Genomic DNA, 16,260 nt, shown 5'->3' on the forward strand with positions numbered 1-16,260 from the left:
CGTACATGTCATCACGACACACTAAAGAACATAAGGTACTTTACATCAACAAAAAAAACTATTCTCGGGGGATATTTTTATGGACACATTTACATGTACATTTTACTGGTGGAAGGGCGTCTTGTGACTCCACACGGGTAAGTACCACCACCCTGCCTATGCCTTCCGAGAAGCAGTAATGTGTTTCGGTTTGAAGGATGGGGCCGCCATTGTACTCTAAAAACGTTAGAACTGCTGTCTCGAGGTGGGTGATGATATTTACGTTATAGATGTCCAAGGGCTCCAGTAACCACTTAACACCAGGTAAGCTGTGAACTTATCTACCCATCTAAGCACTGAACACAAAAATTAGAATGTATATTTATTATTGCTCAGATGGTTGAACGAGCTCTCAAGCAACCTGATATTAAGCGGTTATGATTGTTCATAGACATAGTGTAGGGTGGCGACCACACTATCAAACATGAGGTTTGGCTAAATCTCAATTGTATGTGTATTCAAGTGGTGGTCCGTGGGGAATATTAAATCTTTGAGGTCCAGAGTCCACACGTATTGGACTTAAAGTTTAGTCTTAGGACCGCAAGGGATTAATATAATTTACACGGGTAAACGCTAGAATTTACATAAGAAAAGACTACTATCCAACTACCCTATAACTTCATTGATTATTATCAACTCTATTGAATGACACAGCACCATCCAATTGAAGACACAATATTATGTGATGTTATCGATACAATTTGAAACTAATACTGTTACATTTCTTATAAATGTCATGTTCCCAAGAGCACTGAAGAATAACATTTTGTACTCTTTCAAATATGAACTAGGCGTTTCTATATTGCAATTTGTGTTTTACAACAATAAAATAAGTCATATCACAAAACGTACTGAGTATTTAGCATGTTACTTATATTTTTAAATATTTTAAGGCAAATTGTAAAAGCTCACACCAGTTACTATAAAAAAATTAAGTTCCCTCTAAAGAAAAACCATTTAAGAGTAAGATAGCGCTTGTAACAAAGGGGACAGGCACGCACAATCGAAATAAAAGTCATAGAATTAATTAACGTAACATGATATTGCCTTTCGGATCATCGTCACAGAAAGTCGTTTTGTGGATTTTTTTTTCAATTTAAATTTAAATTACTTTTTTTTTTGTTCTTGGAATGTGATCAAAATAATGGCAAGGCGGTGGATGTGTTTGTTTTGGTAGTAATAAAATGAATGAATTTATTTAAAACGACTCCTAATCGGACAATATGACTGTTAACAAAAATACTGTTCTATGCACCTTTAATGTCAAGCAAATACACATATTATTATGTTGATTAGTTTTACTACCCTAGATACAGATTTATGTAGGAAATTTTCTCGGCAAATATATTTTTTTTTTAATTAAAAATGTTGAGGTGTCTGTGATTTATTTCTTTTATACCTAAGATTGAGCTAAAGGTGCAACGTATAATATTTGAGCGAGGTTGCTTCTAGCGTATCGGCCCCGTTGTTGCGGTGCCCCGTGGCCCGGACGACCCCACAGCGACGCCCAGGTCACGTGGTGCTGCTTCACACTCTCAGCAGATGTGCGACGGCTTTCCTAAAAAAAAAAAATATTTTTTTTTTTTTTTAATAATTCCAATAAAAAAAGGTTCGTGTTGATTGTGTAGCACAAAAACAATTTTAGACTTTAGGTCTTTAATCGGTTAATCGCCTCTATGAATATTTAAGGATTGTTATCGAGTGCTGTTAAATACATGTAAGCGATTTTTAAGGTACCGAGTCTTCAGTGACAACGTATACTGTTAAGAAATGAACAGTCGTCGTCAGAAATAATATAACGGCATTAAAAAACGCGAGGTTAAAGCGAAAAAGTAATTTCAAATTGTCAAGGTCTCGCGAAAACCGAAGAAAATGTATATTAAAGAAATTAAATAATAATACAGATACAAATTAAAGAATGGGCATCAGTAAATTTAAATAAAGAAATTAAACGTAAAATGTATGCGTCCTTACCTCTTTTTTTTCACATTTCACTCGCATTTGATGCTTGAGTTCCCTCAAGTAATCAACATTCAGTAATTCACGCCATCTGAAACATTTGTTGTTACAAGAAACATTCGCATTCAAGTTCATTAATTTTATGAATGCCAAGAAGGTCAATAGGTTCAAAAAAGTCGTTAAACTGAACGTTTATCTAAATGAAATCATTATCATTATTGATCTCTCTCTACTAGAGATCATTATCAACAAGTATCAGTGGCGGATGCGTCTTATTGAGCTAATGAAATCCATAAATCTTCACCCATGTGATGTCATACGGCACTGTGTTCGGTAGAAAGCTGTGACGCAATCTTAGCGTTCTCACCTTGCTCATTTAAATACCAGAATACTATTACTATCGGAGCCCACTTGACTGAACTAATTTAAATAGAGTTTCTTGTATAAGTTGTTAATGGGTAATTTTTGCGAAATAATTAATCAGCTAACAATTGACGATCGGCTGAAGTTGCAACACCAGTTGACATTTTGCGCGTGTTTCTGGGTTTTCGATCCGAAATATTTTATGGTGCAATTCGTACGCATTAAAACAACGACCTTTTACGGAGCCGCTGGCAAAAATTAATCACTTATAAAAATACTTTTAAGCCTATCAATTTATAAGCGATCACTATCCACTTGTTGGTATATTAAAAAAAGGAATTGCAAAATACATGGAAACATTTATGATCGTGGGCTATGAATTGAATTTTTATTCACTTGGTTCCCAACTGCCGGTGGAGCGAACGTAGACATTATGTGCACCTGATGTCCATACTAATACCAATCTAAATATAATGCTAACAGGTAGTCAATTATGAGTGCCCGTGAACATACTTCACGTAACGTAGCACAAATGCTTTCAGAAGATTTTAACAATATTTTAATGATACGTGTCGTCTCCTTTATGTTGCCAAGTCGAAAAGATCTAACGTAGGCACATCTATTGAAGTTAACATTATATGGAATCCCCGGGGACTTTGCAAATGAATTACTTGCAATTGACCGGCTGTCAGATTTTCTCTTGGCGTATGACAAGGAGAGGCGATCAATACTTATGTGTGTAGTGGAAAGCTCTTAGGGGGCGGATCCCATAACGGGATGAATTTAATTAATTTCAATCAACCTCAAATACATTTTTGCGCGCTCACTAAAAAGCAGAACCCGTTTATCATCCTTATCATCGTCGCGATTCCGAGTTTTATCCTTGTCACTATGCAAAGTTCTCAGAATTCTCGATGCCGACGTTTCCAGATGCGTTTAAAATCGGAGTTATTCGGGAGATAAGGCCGAATTGGTTTCTAAAACTTTGGGGTCAAGCAAGCGAGCAGCACTTTAAACGCATACAAAGACAATTTTACAAACTAAGAAATACTATTTTGCGGATTACGGTAATATTGGGCACCAGTTGGGAGTTAGTTACTCTTCCTTTTGATTTCATACTGCTCATAATTCAGCCATAAAGTATACAGTCATCATCATCACATACATATCATACAGTCATCATCCGGTTTTGGAATGAACTGCCACAGCGTTTCTTATTGAATATCGTTAGTTGGATATGCATCTTTGTGGCATTGTCATTAGACATGAGCGACGGTGACTTTTTTAATTTTATTTTTCATTGCTTAGATGGGTGGACGTATGATCGTGTTTCTTCGAAGGATACAACTGACTGATTGACTATTTCTGCCGTGAAGCAGTAATGCGTTTCGGCTTGAAGGGTGGGGCAGCCGTTGTAACTATACTGAGGCCTTAGAACTTATATCTCAAGGTGGGTGGCGCATTTGCGTTGTAAATGTCTATGGGCTCCAATAACCCTTAACACCAGGTGGACTGTGGGCTGGTCCACCTATCTAAGCAATAAAAAATAAAAACTCTGCTGTGACTTAACACCCGTTACTACTCTACAACGAACGAAATGTCGTATCAAAAGAATTAACTTATTTTTAATATTAATTTGACGTAAGACGTACTGGCATGGTTGTTCCGGTGGACGAGTTACGTCACTGGACGGCAGAGTACGGGCTCCGACCCGCCTCCTTCGCGCCAGTAGTGGCACGAGCTCCACGCCACCTGTCAATCTCAGTATAGCTCCTTCTGGCGTAAGCTTTTTATCGTTCGATATTTCGCCATCATGACTCTCATTGTGCAAATCATCGTCTCCCGGAAATATCCGTTTCAATCGCTCACCGTTAGACAACCTCTTGATAAATTTCTTTTTTTTTGAACTACGTTTGCTTTTTGTGATTGTATCATTTGAATTCTTTATATTTTCATTCAAAAATTGAAGTTGATGACGTCCGCTCTTAGGGCTGTCACCGATGTCAGGTAGTTTTGTAACGTCGCCCTTTGCAGCTTCAGTGTCCCCTTCGTCTTTATAGTAATCATCATCTCTCTTTACAGTGGGCAAAGTTAGCGAAGATCTCTTAAGTTGTCGATGATCCCCTTTCAGTTTAGTAAAAATTTCATTGTTTGTCCATCCCTGAAAATTACATATACTTTTCAAATTGGTACTGGAGTTAGAATAAATGCATGTCTGCTTTGCAGCGGATGTAGGCGGGATGATGGTACATACCAGCGCGCTCTTATAATACGCCCTATCTCCTAATACTACAGTTAAAATTAATGTACCAAACCACTGTAATTGTATTTGTGTATTTTCTTGAAATATATTATTTTATGGAAAATTATAATACATTAAAGCCGAGCTCCGGAAAAACCAACAACAAACATTTTAATTAACAAATAATATTTCTCACTGAAATTAAATCATACCATGGACTTTGAAAAGTTCAAACCAATATTTCGAGGATTCCTCCAGATCGTGCCTCCAGGACCTGGTTTTCCCCATGGTCCGTCCATTGCAAGCTGCAAATTGTAAAAGCATTTGTCAATTTTTTATATTGAATAGCTGTGAATAAAACATTTTTACTTTACCAATCTCTTTTCGTATTCCAATTCGCGTTTGTTGTCGGCTTTTTCCGCTTTCTTCCTTTTATCAACCATGTCATCTACAGCGAAATGAAAATACTAAACAAATAAAAATATTTTGAATATTTTAGGGATTTAGAATCTTTTTTACATAAATGGGTGGACGAGCTGAAGACCCACTTAATCTGAAGAGGTTACCGGAACCCTTAGATACTATGCCTTTCAAAATGCCTCCCAGTTTAAGATATGAAGTATTGTCTGAATTTAATTGTATAACGCTGTGCCAGCATTCAAACAGAAAGCCCTTCTTACACGGAACAAATATGAAAAATGGTAGTAGCAACCTATGTAGGGTTTCAAAATGCCCTAATGCATACTTATCTGCTTAAAACATAAAGTGGGATTCTACGATTAAATAATCAATATTCAACGGCCCTAACCTAGAATTTTCTATTAGGTTATGGGTACCGGAAACACATACGAATAAATATATCGAGATTATAGCAAATATCTCAATACACAAATTCCAACTTGGTTTACTTCACTAGCTATTTGACTAACTTTAATCTTTGAATATTGTTTCCATGACCGCAATTATTGAAAATTACTATTGGGGTAATTTACGTTAGGTATCTGGTAATAAAGCCTCATCAAAATATATACCTAGAATCTTTTTGTAAACCATTTGCTGTGCCGGGGCTTGTTTGTAACGGATATCATTGTCGACGCTTTTGCGGAGATTTTCTGCGTACAAAATTTGCGGGTCCTCGCGCAGACGTATCGGAGTCTGACGCCTGCTACGTTGCTGCGACGTGGTCCAACGATGACAAGCTTCCTGTAATGACACTCCCTAGAAAACATAAATTAAAGCCATTAGTTACATCGATAAATGTGCTTAAGTGCTGAAGGACAAAAGAGAATGCAATATTGCTGACGAGTATATCGAAGACAGAGCGAAGTGGAGGAGTAAAGTGAGGAAAGCTGACCCCACCACCATGTGGGTAAATAGCTGGGAAGAGAGAGAGAAAGAGAGAGAGAGTTACATCTATAAATGTATTTGAAGACGACTTACTTTGGAATTGATATAAAAACAACAAGCCACTTACAAATTAATAGCGATCTTACTATCGAATCTAACGACCCTGGGACTATAATCAAACCTGGATAAGTCGGAGATTGTTGCTTATAGAGTTATAGATAAGGTGCAGTCACAGTTATAAAGGCTCACGCACGAGTTTTAAATTATCGTGGCCTAAAGGATAAGCATCCGGTATGTTCGTATCGAGTGATGCGACTGCGTCGGTTTTTGAATCCCGCAGGCAGGTACCAATTTCACGATTGACTTCCACGGTGAAAGAATAACATCGTGTAACCTGCAAACCTGCAAAAATGTGTTGATGTCTATGGCTACCCAGATGGCGTCTATAGTGACCACTGAAACCAGGTAGGTCGTGAACTCGACGGCTCATCTTAGCAATAATAATAAAAAAAACAAATAAATGTACGTTCACGAAACTCTCATAAGAAGCTAAAAATGAAGGAACCAGATTATTACTCTCTCTCAAAGAGTTCTCTCCCTTACTCAGGTGTCATTTTACATAGTGCCACGAGATATTTTCCCCAAAGAAATATAAATAAAAATCGATATAAAAGTTGACGATCGAACATCACGTAACTTTCCATTCTTTTTGGAAAATGTAAAAGCGTGTATATAAATACCATTTGGATTAATTTATGCGTTTTTTTATGTTCCGCGGTGAAGATGGTAAATGTGTGTCAACTTATAAAATATGAACACACGACGGACCCCGGCGACTCGGTTCGTTCACACATTTTTTTCACTTCCATCATCATATTATATAATCATTCTCTGGCTGCAGCGACAGTAAAAAAACTCTCTTTATAGTATACACCGCCACCGCACCGCCGTAATCTACTCGATGTTTAAATGACCCTTTGCCTTTTACAGATTTATAACCTTGTCTTTTTTGATCAGGTATTTTAAGGTTCATCGTGGATGTAACTACATTCCTGCGAAGCTGTCGATCATTCAGATATTTAGTTTGTCAACGTAAAATGTCAATTATGTAACAGACGCTAATGACCACGGATTGGTTATAATAATTGTTTTTTCTACTTATTTATACGTATTATTATTATTAACCTTTATCTAACTGTTCAATAATAATGAATGTATATGTGACTCGAAATAAGGCCATCCTATCTCATCGATGACAGTCAATAAAAGGCGACGTACGGATTCACTGGACAATGGACAGCAGAATTTCTTGAGTGTCATACTAATGACATTTACTGGTGAGGGTTATAACCCCGCACATGTGTATAGGTACTACCACCCTGCCTATTCTGCTCTCTGTTATACACAATAAATAAATAAAACAGACAGAATTTTTTCGTAGAAATGTTTTGGCTCTCAAAATGGATAAAGATATCTTCGTTGAATTTCTCCGTCATAATATCAAATAACAGATTAACATTCGTGAAGTTCCATCATAACCTGTAGGTCAAGTCAATCCGGCTTTAAAATTTTAACATTTTAAAGAATCGACTTTCGCACTTAAAGTTTATGAAAACAATTTTTTTGTTAGTACTAGGATTAAGTTTCATCAAAGCTATTGATAAAATAATATCGCTTTTTTTAAAATGCTCACCCTTAGTTCGTCTTCGGGAAAAATCCCCTTAGCTCGCAAGTTACTGAAGCGCACACCACGCGGATTGGGTGCCCCGCCGCCCGCTTTACCCCATGGCGCATACGAAGCCAGCTCTGCTTGAGCCTACACATACAATACTCGCTAATACACTTCGTCAAACCGTAATGTAGGTCAGTAGGCCACGATGTTACTTCTTATTGCATTCGTGCTGTTCCCATATCTCGTTTACATTGCACGCTCAGAACACCATGGTTGATTTATTGACAGTACTGCACGATTCAATGATTAGAAAACATTTTGAAATTTACTTAACCACGTTCATGCTCATTAAAATAAACTATGATTACAATTTTTTGATACAAATAATTTAATGTTGAACGAAAAGGCTATGTTCATAAAATTTAATTTTCATAATCGACTTTATTAATACTTCAATTAATGCATACCAGCCTACAATAAATATAATAATTCAAATTAAAGCATCGACCGGTAATTTCGTTTATTTTTCATTAAACTGAGACTATAGTTTATAATGATATTTTATATCACCACGTTACCAAAGACATCAATGTAAGACCGAGCAGCTAAAAGTAAAAGATGTATTTTATCGGAAATAGTGAAATGAAATGAATTAGATAATCTACACGAGAGCACCACGCATTCTATTTATTTATCGCATAGGTATACATACATCTGAACGAACTTACGGCCCACTTAATATGAAGTGGTCACCAAAACCCGCAGCCATTGCAATGTGAATGCCGCCATCCACTTTGAGACATGAGAACTAAGTCTCACTTGTATAGTATAACGCTTATCCTAACCCTTCAAACCGAAACTTTAGGTTGATTCAACATTTTTTGTTAAGGCCATACTTTAAGTTGACTTTTTAATTTTTCTCTTGTTCTTTGCTCACGTCGCTCCCTCGCTAGTTGTTCTCCTTCGATCCTCGTCTGTTCGGCTTTCTTGCGCTCCCGTGCTCTCCGACGTAGAGACCCCGATGTAGGAGCACTCAGCCTTCTAAATAAAATACGGAACCTTATTGCTATCTCTAATGCTGTCAGCTATTATATAGAATTAAGAGGTTCATTGACGGGTAAATGGTTAGAATAGATCACAAACTTTCTGATATTAGCGATCATCGGAGACGTATCGCAACGTAAATGTCGCTATCTACCTTGGCTGAACAAAAAATGCCCAAGTCTCGTCACAAATGGTAATGCACAATAACTGTCCCATGCTTCGGATGTTAGACGCATAACTATTGCGCGGCAGAACTCGGCAGAATGGTAGTCCATATATGTATGTACGTCAGGGCACAGAATAAGCCAACACCAGTAATTACGTAATGTAAAAGAATTTATTAGCCGGAGAACCGATTACCGCTAGAGTAAGCGTATTCTTGAGTGGAGACTGCGATTGGCAAACGTAGTGCAAGACCCCTCAGACTCGGTGGAGTGACGATCTATGTAGGGTAGCTGGCAAAAGCTGGATGACAGAATCGTGCTCAGTGCAAGCAATTGAAGAGACCTATGTCCAACAGTTGGCTGCTATAAGCTGATGATGATGATGAAAAGAATTTAAATATTATAGAAAAACATCCACTATTCACGCTCATAAAAATACATCATTGTGAATTAAAATTTCAAGGCATTTTATCTAAGATTGGCAGGCGAGCTCTTGGTCCACCTGATACAAAGCTGTTATCAAAGCCCCATTGAATTTACCTCCATTGGAACACGGATTTGTTTCTTCATATAAGAACAATAAAAAATAAAAGCCTAAAACGTATTTAAAAATCACTAATAGAAAAATAAAATACCCACTATAGCTCTCGAGTGAAACAGGTAATATTTAGAAATCATATTCTTTGCATTGTAAAGTGAGAACGTCTTACCTACGCAAACGCTGCGAGCGCAAGGTAAACATTTAAACAATAATTTCACTTAGTCAAAATTACATCGTAAGTGTTGTTACCGAGAATTATTATTAAGAACGAGGATTAAACGTTAGTAAGTATTATAAACGTTAGTATCCGGACGGCTATTCGATCGCGACTGGCGAACCTATAACCGTTTTGCAAGTTACGAATTTTCAGGTAAAATTATTCAGAATAAAGTCGCGTTTTCATTTGCGTGACGCGACTCAATGTTGATTCTTTTCGGGTTTCGTATAAATTTGTTTGAATATCATCGTTTCTTGTTTCGAAATTTGTTTAAAGTATACCTTTACAAGTAAACCCGCAAAATATTCAAATTTCAAGTAAAATTAGTCTAAATTTTTAATCATTTACGGTTTTAGTATGTATAATATATCATCTGTTACAATTTATGTAGGTTTAATTTTTAATCCACATTACCCTCTAATTTTAGACAATGTTTTTGTAAATCAAACTTGTATAATTTACAAAAACATTGTATTGATAAGCTGAGCAATAAGTATATACCCTACTAGCGACCCGCCCTCGCTTCGCTTCGGAAACTGTAATTTATTATTGATTTCTCCACTATTTAATGGATGTTATACATATAAACATTCCTCTTCAATCACTCTATCTTTTAAAAAAAACTGCATCGAAATCCGTTGCGTAGTTTTAAAGATTTAAGCATACATAGGGACAGACAGATATAGGGACAGAGAATGCGACTTTGTTTTATACTATGTAGTGATGACACAGACCCAATGCAAACATGCACTAACAAATTGGCTTCACGACATAGACTAGTACCTACAAACTTCAGCTCTTAAAAAGGTTTCCAAAATAAATTATAAGGTTAATTTCTATTTGTATTTGTACTATACCTTTAAGAGAGAAATAAATAAATTATTATTATTATTATCAGGAGTTTTTAAATATTCAGTTGTCACTTAGCTATCCTTCGTTAATTCTAGTTTTGAAACTTAGTGAAATTCCAAATCTAATATAATGTATTACTGTATTTACGAGTATATCGGTTTTCGTTAGTCGTTGAGGTAATTTAATAAGTACTTTTGTTGTAAAAATTATATAATTCCGTCGTTTCAAATAAACGTCGTTACAGTTTTAGTAGACACAACGACGTCATCCACAAAGCCTTGTTCGGACTAGGCGAGTATTTTAGTCGAGTACCGAGTAATTTAGTAGCTAAATGTGTCTGAGCACCAAAAATTTAGTCGAGTAGGTTAGTAAATAATTTAGTCAAGTCAATCCATTTTGTTCTATTTTTTCGGGCGAGTAGCGAGTAGTTTAGCCACTAAATTACTCGGTACTCGACTAAAATACTCGCCTAGTCCGAACAAGGCTTAAGGGTGACGATATATAATGATAAATAAATAAATATATAAACATATTTTTTGCAATGGTCGGATTCCCTCCTGACTGAACCCATATGTTATGTTATCCATCCGTCAAAGCCAAGGCAAGATCTCCGACCAAGCTGCGATTCTAATGTCTCAAAAATTAACGGGCGGTCATATCCACTTAAGAAATCTAAAATCAATAATAAAATCTCCCGATTTCCACAATGACAGGGAATTTTAACTATTCAATAGTGTTAATTTCCACGTACATACCAATTATAACGTAAACAAGTCAAGTGAAATTATTCGAAATTAGTCCAATCACAAACTAAGTTCTAGACAACCTGCACGTTCACTTCAAAGTAAACTTCACGTATGACGTACGTTATTTGAGTCGACTAAAATATGCAAATCATTAACTATTGACTGAGGAACAAATTAAAGAAAATGAAAAATTGTTCGACCTCCAAGTAGGTCACATTACTGCTGACTGTAAAATGTACAAAGCGTAAATAATAACAAGAAAATAGTGTCGGTATTATTAAATTCTTACCTTTCTTGAAAGCAAAAAGCATTAATTGATTTTTCGGTATGGAATTTATTATTGTTTTCATAATAAATTTCCTGTAATTGTAATTATTTCTGACTTAACATAAGACTTATTCGCAATAAAAATAGATCAGTCTGCGTCTAAAGTAGTGGTAATATCAACAAAACAGTAGAGTATTCACCAGAAAGCCTCATGTAGGTACAAAGGATAAATTGATTATACCTATATAATTAATTCTGACCCGCAAGGCGATGTGGTATGTTGATTGAACCATTATTGTTCCAAAAGCTATGTTGATGCCGGGTTTAATATTGAAAAGCACCATAAGATGCTTTCGTTATCCAGCTTGGTTTGGGCGGTGCCGCTGGTGTTCCGGAATACCCCGCTGAACCAGAACCAGCCTGCTGGGTATGAGCTCGATACACCCCCAACCGGTTGCTTTGCAGAAGTTCCGTAGAACTGTTGTCGTGCAGCGCGCTAGAGCGCAAGTATGTTTTGTACCACCTTTATTCATCTTCCGAGACCCAAAAATCATTGACATTAGAAAGACTATTTATGGTAAGCTGTAACCCAAATAAAAATGCAACAAAGGTGTGTGACAGTCCACCTCAACTAATAATGTTAATAACCAGAAACGCGTATGATTGCAGTCTCCACAAACTACCTCTATTATGTAGTTCTTTATATTCGATCCGCAACAAATGTGCTTACCTAAATTACCTAAATTACATATTTGTTACTCTTACTTTCTAGCACTTAATTACTAGTCTCAATCTACAACAGTGGTCATATAGGGCAGCATTCCCACAGGTAAATACCATTCTGAAATTCAAGAAAACGTTAACAACAGATATGCCGCAAAATTTTCTGTCAATTACCTAATAAAAAATATAATCTAACAAAAAAATGTACAATATAACGTATAAGACGTTCATGTTTTAGGGACATTAAAAAGAAAACATCGAAAGTCAATAACAAAGTAATATGATTAGCGAAATCAAAAGGTAAAATACGATGTCACTGCGTAGGTCCATGGCATTGCGAATTTACATAGAGCGAAATTACGTTTTGCCCCTACCTTTATTTTACGAGCTATCTCAGATATAAGTGTTATCTCACATTTTCACTATTATTTCACGTAAGTATACACTTTTGGACCGTTAATTATGGTAACAATAGTTTTGCATGTGATCATAAAATATAATGTACCCACGATTACCATATTGAGTATATTCAATTGTTAATTTCTCTTCCAAATCAAATGACAACTTTATAAACATTGAAAGTTTGTAATGTCGACAAAGGTTTAAATAAGGCGCTTCTCTCGTCCAAGGAGAGTACCAACTTGAATATCAGACAGAAAAAGGCGTAAGTATCTATGCTATTAAGTTTAAAATGTATTGATTTTTTAATCTATAATCGAGATAATCCAATCTAAAACAGATTGACTACATTATTGTTGTGCATTCCAATGGTATGTGGATACTTTGTGGCCATAAGTTCTGCATGTCATTTTTAGTAGGCATTCATGTCGTCCTGACGGTACCGGGCGCGGGGCGATCGATTGCCGCAAACACGCAGCTTTACAATCCTTGCATTCTATTATTAAATACTTCCACACAATATACTTCCATCAGACTTTATATGTTAGGTACTTAATATTCTAAAAGGCGATATTATCTTGTGTGGCGATGTAAAGGTACTTTGAAAAGTAGTTAAATACGATAACTATAAGGTTCAAGACAGCGTGTCAATTAATGTTAAAATAACTAGAAGTATGAAGAAAAAAAATGCACTGCCAATTTAAATGTTCATAATTGACAGCTCCGTGAGAATAACTCTTCCTTCAGTCGTGCTCATGTCTGATGGTCGATACCAACTCCATCAAGTTTCGTCTTCGCCATCTCCTCATAATTCTTGTGCAATCTCATCCTGTCTTCGACTATTGAATACCATCCAACAATAATTAGGTTTCAATGAAAACAGTACTGGGATACGAGTTTAGGAGAGACGCACGAATGCTTCGCGGCAGAATGGTAGGACGTAGGTAGTAATATTAAGGGCACAAAAAGTTTTGAAAGTCATTGATGTAAGAATACTTACGGCTTGACTCAATGTAATAATAGCAGTAGTTAAATGTTCGAGATTGAGTACGTGTATCTCCTATTTTGAGTATTTTCATGACAGACTTTTACACTGGTGGTAGGACCTCTTGTGAGTCCGCACGGGTAGGTACCACCACCCTATTTCTGCCGTGAAGCAGTAATGCGTTTCGGTTTGAAGGGCGGGACAGCCGTTGTAACTATACTGAGACCTTAGAACTTATATATCAAGATGGGTGGCGTATTTACGTTGTAGATGTCTATGGGCTCCAGTAACCACTTAACACCAGGTGGGCTGTGAGCTCGTCCATCCATCTAAGCAATAAATAAAATATATATATATATATATATAAATGAATTGCTGTTCGTTAGTCTCGCTAAAACTCGAGAACGGCTGGACCGATTTGGCTAATTTTGGTCTTCCACAAATAACTTATTATTATAAACAATTTATTATTTGTGGAAGTGTAGAGAAGGTTTAAAAGGTAGATAAATATGAAAGTGCTCGGAATTAAATAAAAATAACAATTTTGGCTTTCCTTTGATGTGTCCCCCGCCGGATGGAATCCTTTTGTTTGTTTTAAGTTTATTTTATACAATAGTTTAGGCCTTTTATTTATCGATTGAGGCACTACGAAGTCTGCCGGGTCAGCTAGTTATCAATAAACCACTCGCTTCCTACAGATTATAAACTGCTCTAATTAAAGTTACCATGAAAAAGAGCATGTAAAATTGGTAAAGGAAACACTGAGAGGGAAGTTAGGATTTTTTAATTATCCTTATTTTTATTAGCATCGCATAACGGGTTCGAGCTGTGAACAATAACTTGAATGCAGCAGCGATGGAACTAAAAAGAAGAGTGTACAGAAAGTCTTAAAGGTGAGAGTTCTCGTATATCCACACTAAAGAAATCTATAAAAGTACTAAACTACACGGTCGTGACTTTATATGGTCGTGATTTTATGATCTTCGACACACATCAGTTAGGCCATTACTTTACCGCCGTTAAATATTAAATTTTCCGATTACTTTTGATTTAAGGTGATATGTCGCTCTCTGACTTAATGAATTAATCCCAACCGTTTACCGTTTCAAGAATACTTTTATTAAAATTTTCTTAATTATGATGTTATTCTAAAATCTCTTCCAGAAACCTTCGTTTTCTGTTGCTCTGCTTCTATTTAACCTAGTTATGTGAGGCTTATTTCATACCTTCTATACTGATTAGCGTTTGATGTCACGGAAAACCTTCGTGTCAACCTTGACCTACAAGGATACTGAATACAAAGCTTCCTCGTTTGTAAATCATCATAAATTCAAAGAAGTATGCATTGCCATATTTATAAATTTCTTTCGACGGGTGAAAAGATATTTGGTTTAAGCAAAATTTTTGCAACTTTACATGATAGCCATTTTAAGTTTAAGATTTAAAAAAAAATCATAACAAAAACATTTCTTCAGCTATTTCAATGGAGTTAACTTAATTGAAGTTCAATTAAAAACATCGGATTGTTGATGCTAATATCAAATAAAACGCCCCTTTAATTACAAAGATAAATATCGCGTATTAGGCGAAATGTCCCTTAAACCAAATAGTCTTTCACCCCTCGATTTATTGAATAGACTCATGGGTGGACAATCTCACGGCCCAGCTTGTATTAAGTCGGTATCAGAAATTAGGGACATCACAATGTGAATGCAGCCACGTACCTTGAGATGTGAGATCGATATCTCAATTTTATAGTATAACGGCTATACTATACTTCAAACCGGATGCATAATTGCCTTGCGGTGTAAATACCACGGGATAGTGGAAAATATCCGTGCGGTCACAACACTCTCTCTACCAGCAAATAATAATTAATAAATATTTGGTACCTACCTGCCGGATTTGAATACCGACACACTCGCATAAATACGATGCGACAAAGAGCTCGACGAGTAAATTAACCCAAAGACACCGCGCACTGAGTTTTTCGCTGGATCTTCTCAGTGGGTCGCGTTTCCGATCCGGTGGTGATTCTGCGAAGCACTGCTCTTGCTAGGGCCAGTGTTAGCAATATTCCCGGTTTGAGCCCAGTGAGCTCAGCTACATGCAAGGCGAAGCTGAAATAGCCTTCAAGGTTATCAGCGTAGGTAGAAAAAAAAACGAATACACTGGGCTTCTTATTATTTACAGCAGGACGACTTCAATTTATTATTTATGTTTTAAGTGTTCATAATTTGATAAATGCTCTAAATTAGCGATATTGTCACCATAAAAACTTATTTTCTATCTTTTTACTTTTTGTTAATGACCGGGTGCTTTTTAAAACCTTTTTAAAGATCACTGTAACCCCGCACCGAACATATGTTTACACATTTTTAAACACAAACAAACAAAGTAAATAAAACAATATTCTTTAACTAAACTTTATATTAAAATTATTCATGATTTGCATTTTACAGAATATTAATATTTACAAACGTACGAACTAGGTAAATGTCTAAATACATAATAATAATAATTCATTGACTCCCGTTGTTGTCTTCATGTACAAATACATACACCACAACCTCTTACTGGGTCGGCCGACGTAATGACCGAAAAAGAAAAACATTCAAAAATGTCAAAATACAGAAAACAACTAAAAATCAAGACCCATTTCAAAAGCACAAACAATATCAAAGTTCAAACCACAAAAAA

The 16,260-nt window shown here is 36.1% G+C and overlaps 1 protein-coding gene across 1 annotated transcript; it reads right to left on the reverse strand.

Moving 5' to 3' along the window:
- Positions 1-1,426: 1,426 nt before the first annotated feature.
- LOC114247609 (uncharacterized) lies at positions 1,427-9,837 on the reverse strand. The gene is made up of 9 exons (XM_089729721.1): positions 9,541-9,837; positions 8,519-8,663; positions 7,644-7,766; positions 5,635-5,821; positions 4,978-5,051; positions 4,816-4,908; positions 4,014-4,522; positions 2,014-2,089; positions 1,427-1,597 (listed from the first exon to the last, which is right to left on the reverse strand). The coding sequence occupies exons 1-9, from the start codon at positions 9,570-9,572 to the stop codon at positions 1,439-1,441; spliced, it is 1,398 nt and encodes a 465-aa protein (XP_089585847.1). The 5' UTR covers positions 9,573-9,837; the 3' UTR covers positions 1,427-1,438.
- Between the last annotated feature and the right edge of the window lie 6,423 nt (positions 9,838-16,260).

Source organism: Bombyx mandarina, chromosome 09 (genome assembly GCF_030267445.1).
Source record: "Bombyx mandarina strain Sakado chromosome 09, ASM3026744v2".
Classification (NCBI taxonomy): domain Eukaryota; kingdom Metazoa; phylum Arthropoda; class Insecta; order Lepidoptera; family Bombycidae; genus Bombyx; species Bombyx mandarina.

Excerpts from the sequence above, each read along its gene's own strand:
- LOC114247609 (XM_089729721.1), bottom strand. The coding sequence starts at position 9,572 with ATGTTTACCTTGCGCTCGCAGCGTTTGCGTAG. Across the intron at positions 5,822-7,643 it reads TTCCCGAAGACGAACTAAGG|GGAGTGTCATTACAGGAAGC; the intron begins GTGAGCATTTTA and ends TATGTTTTCTAG. Across the intron at positions 4,523-4,815 it reads TGAACTTTTCAAAGTCCATG|GGATGGACAAACAATGAAAT; the intron begins GTATGATTTAAT and ends TGTAATTTTCAG.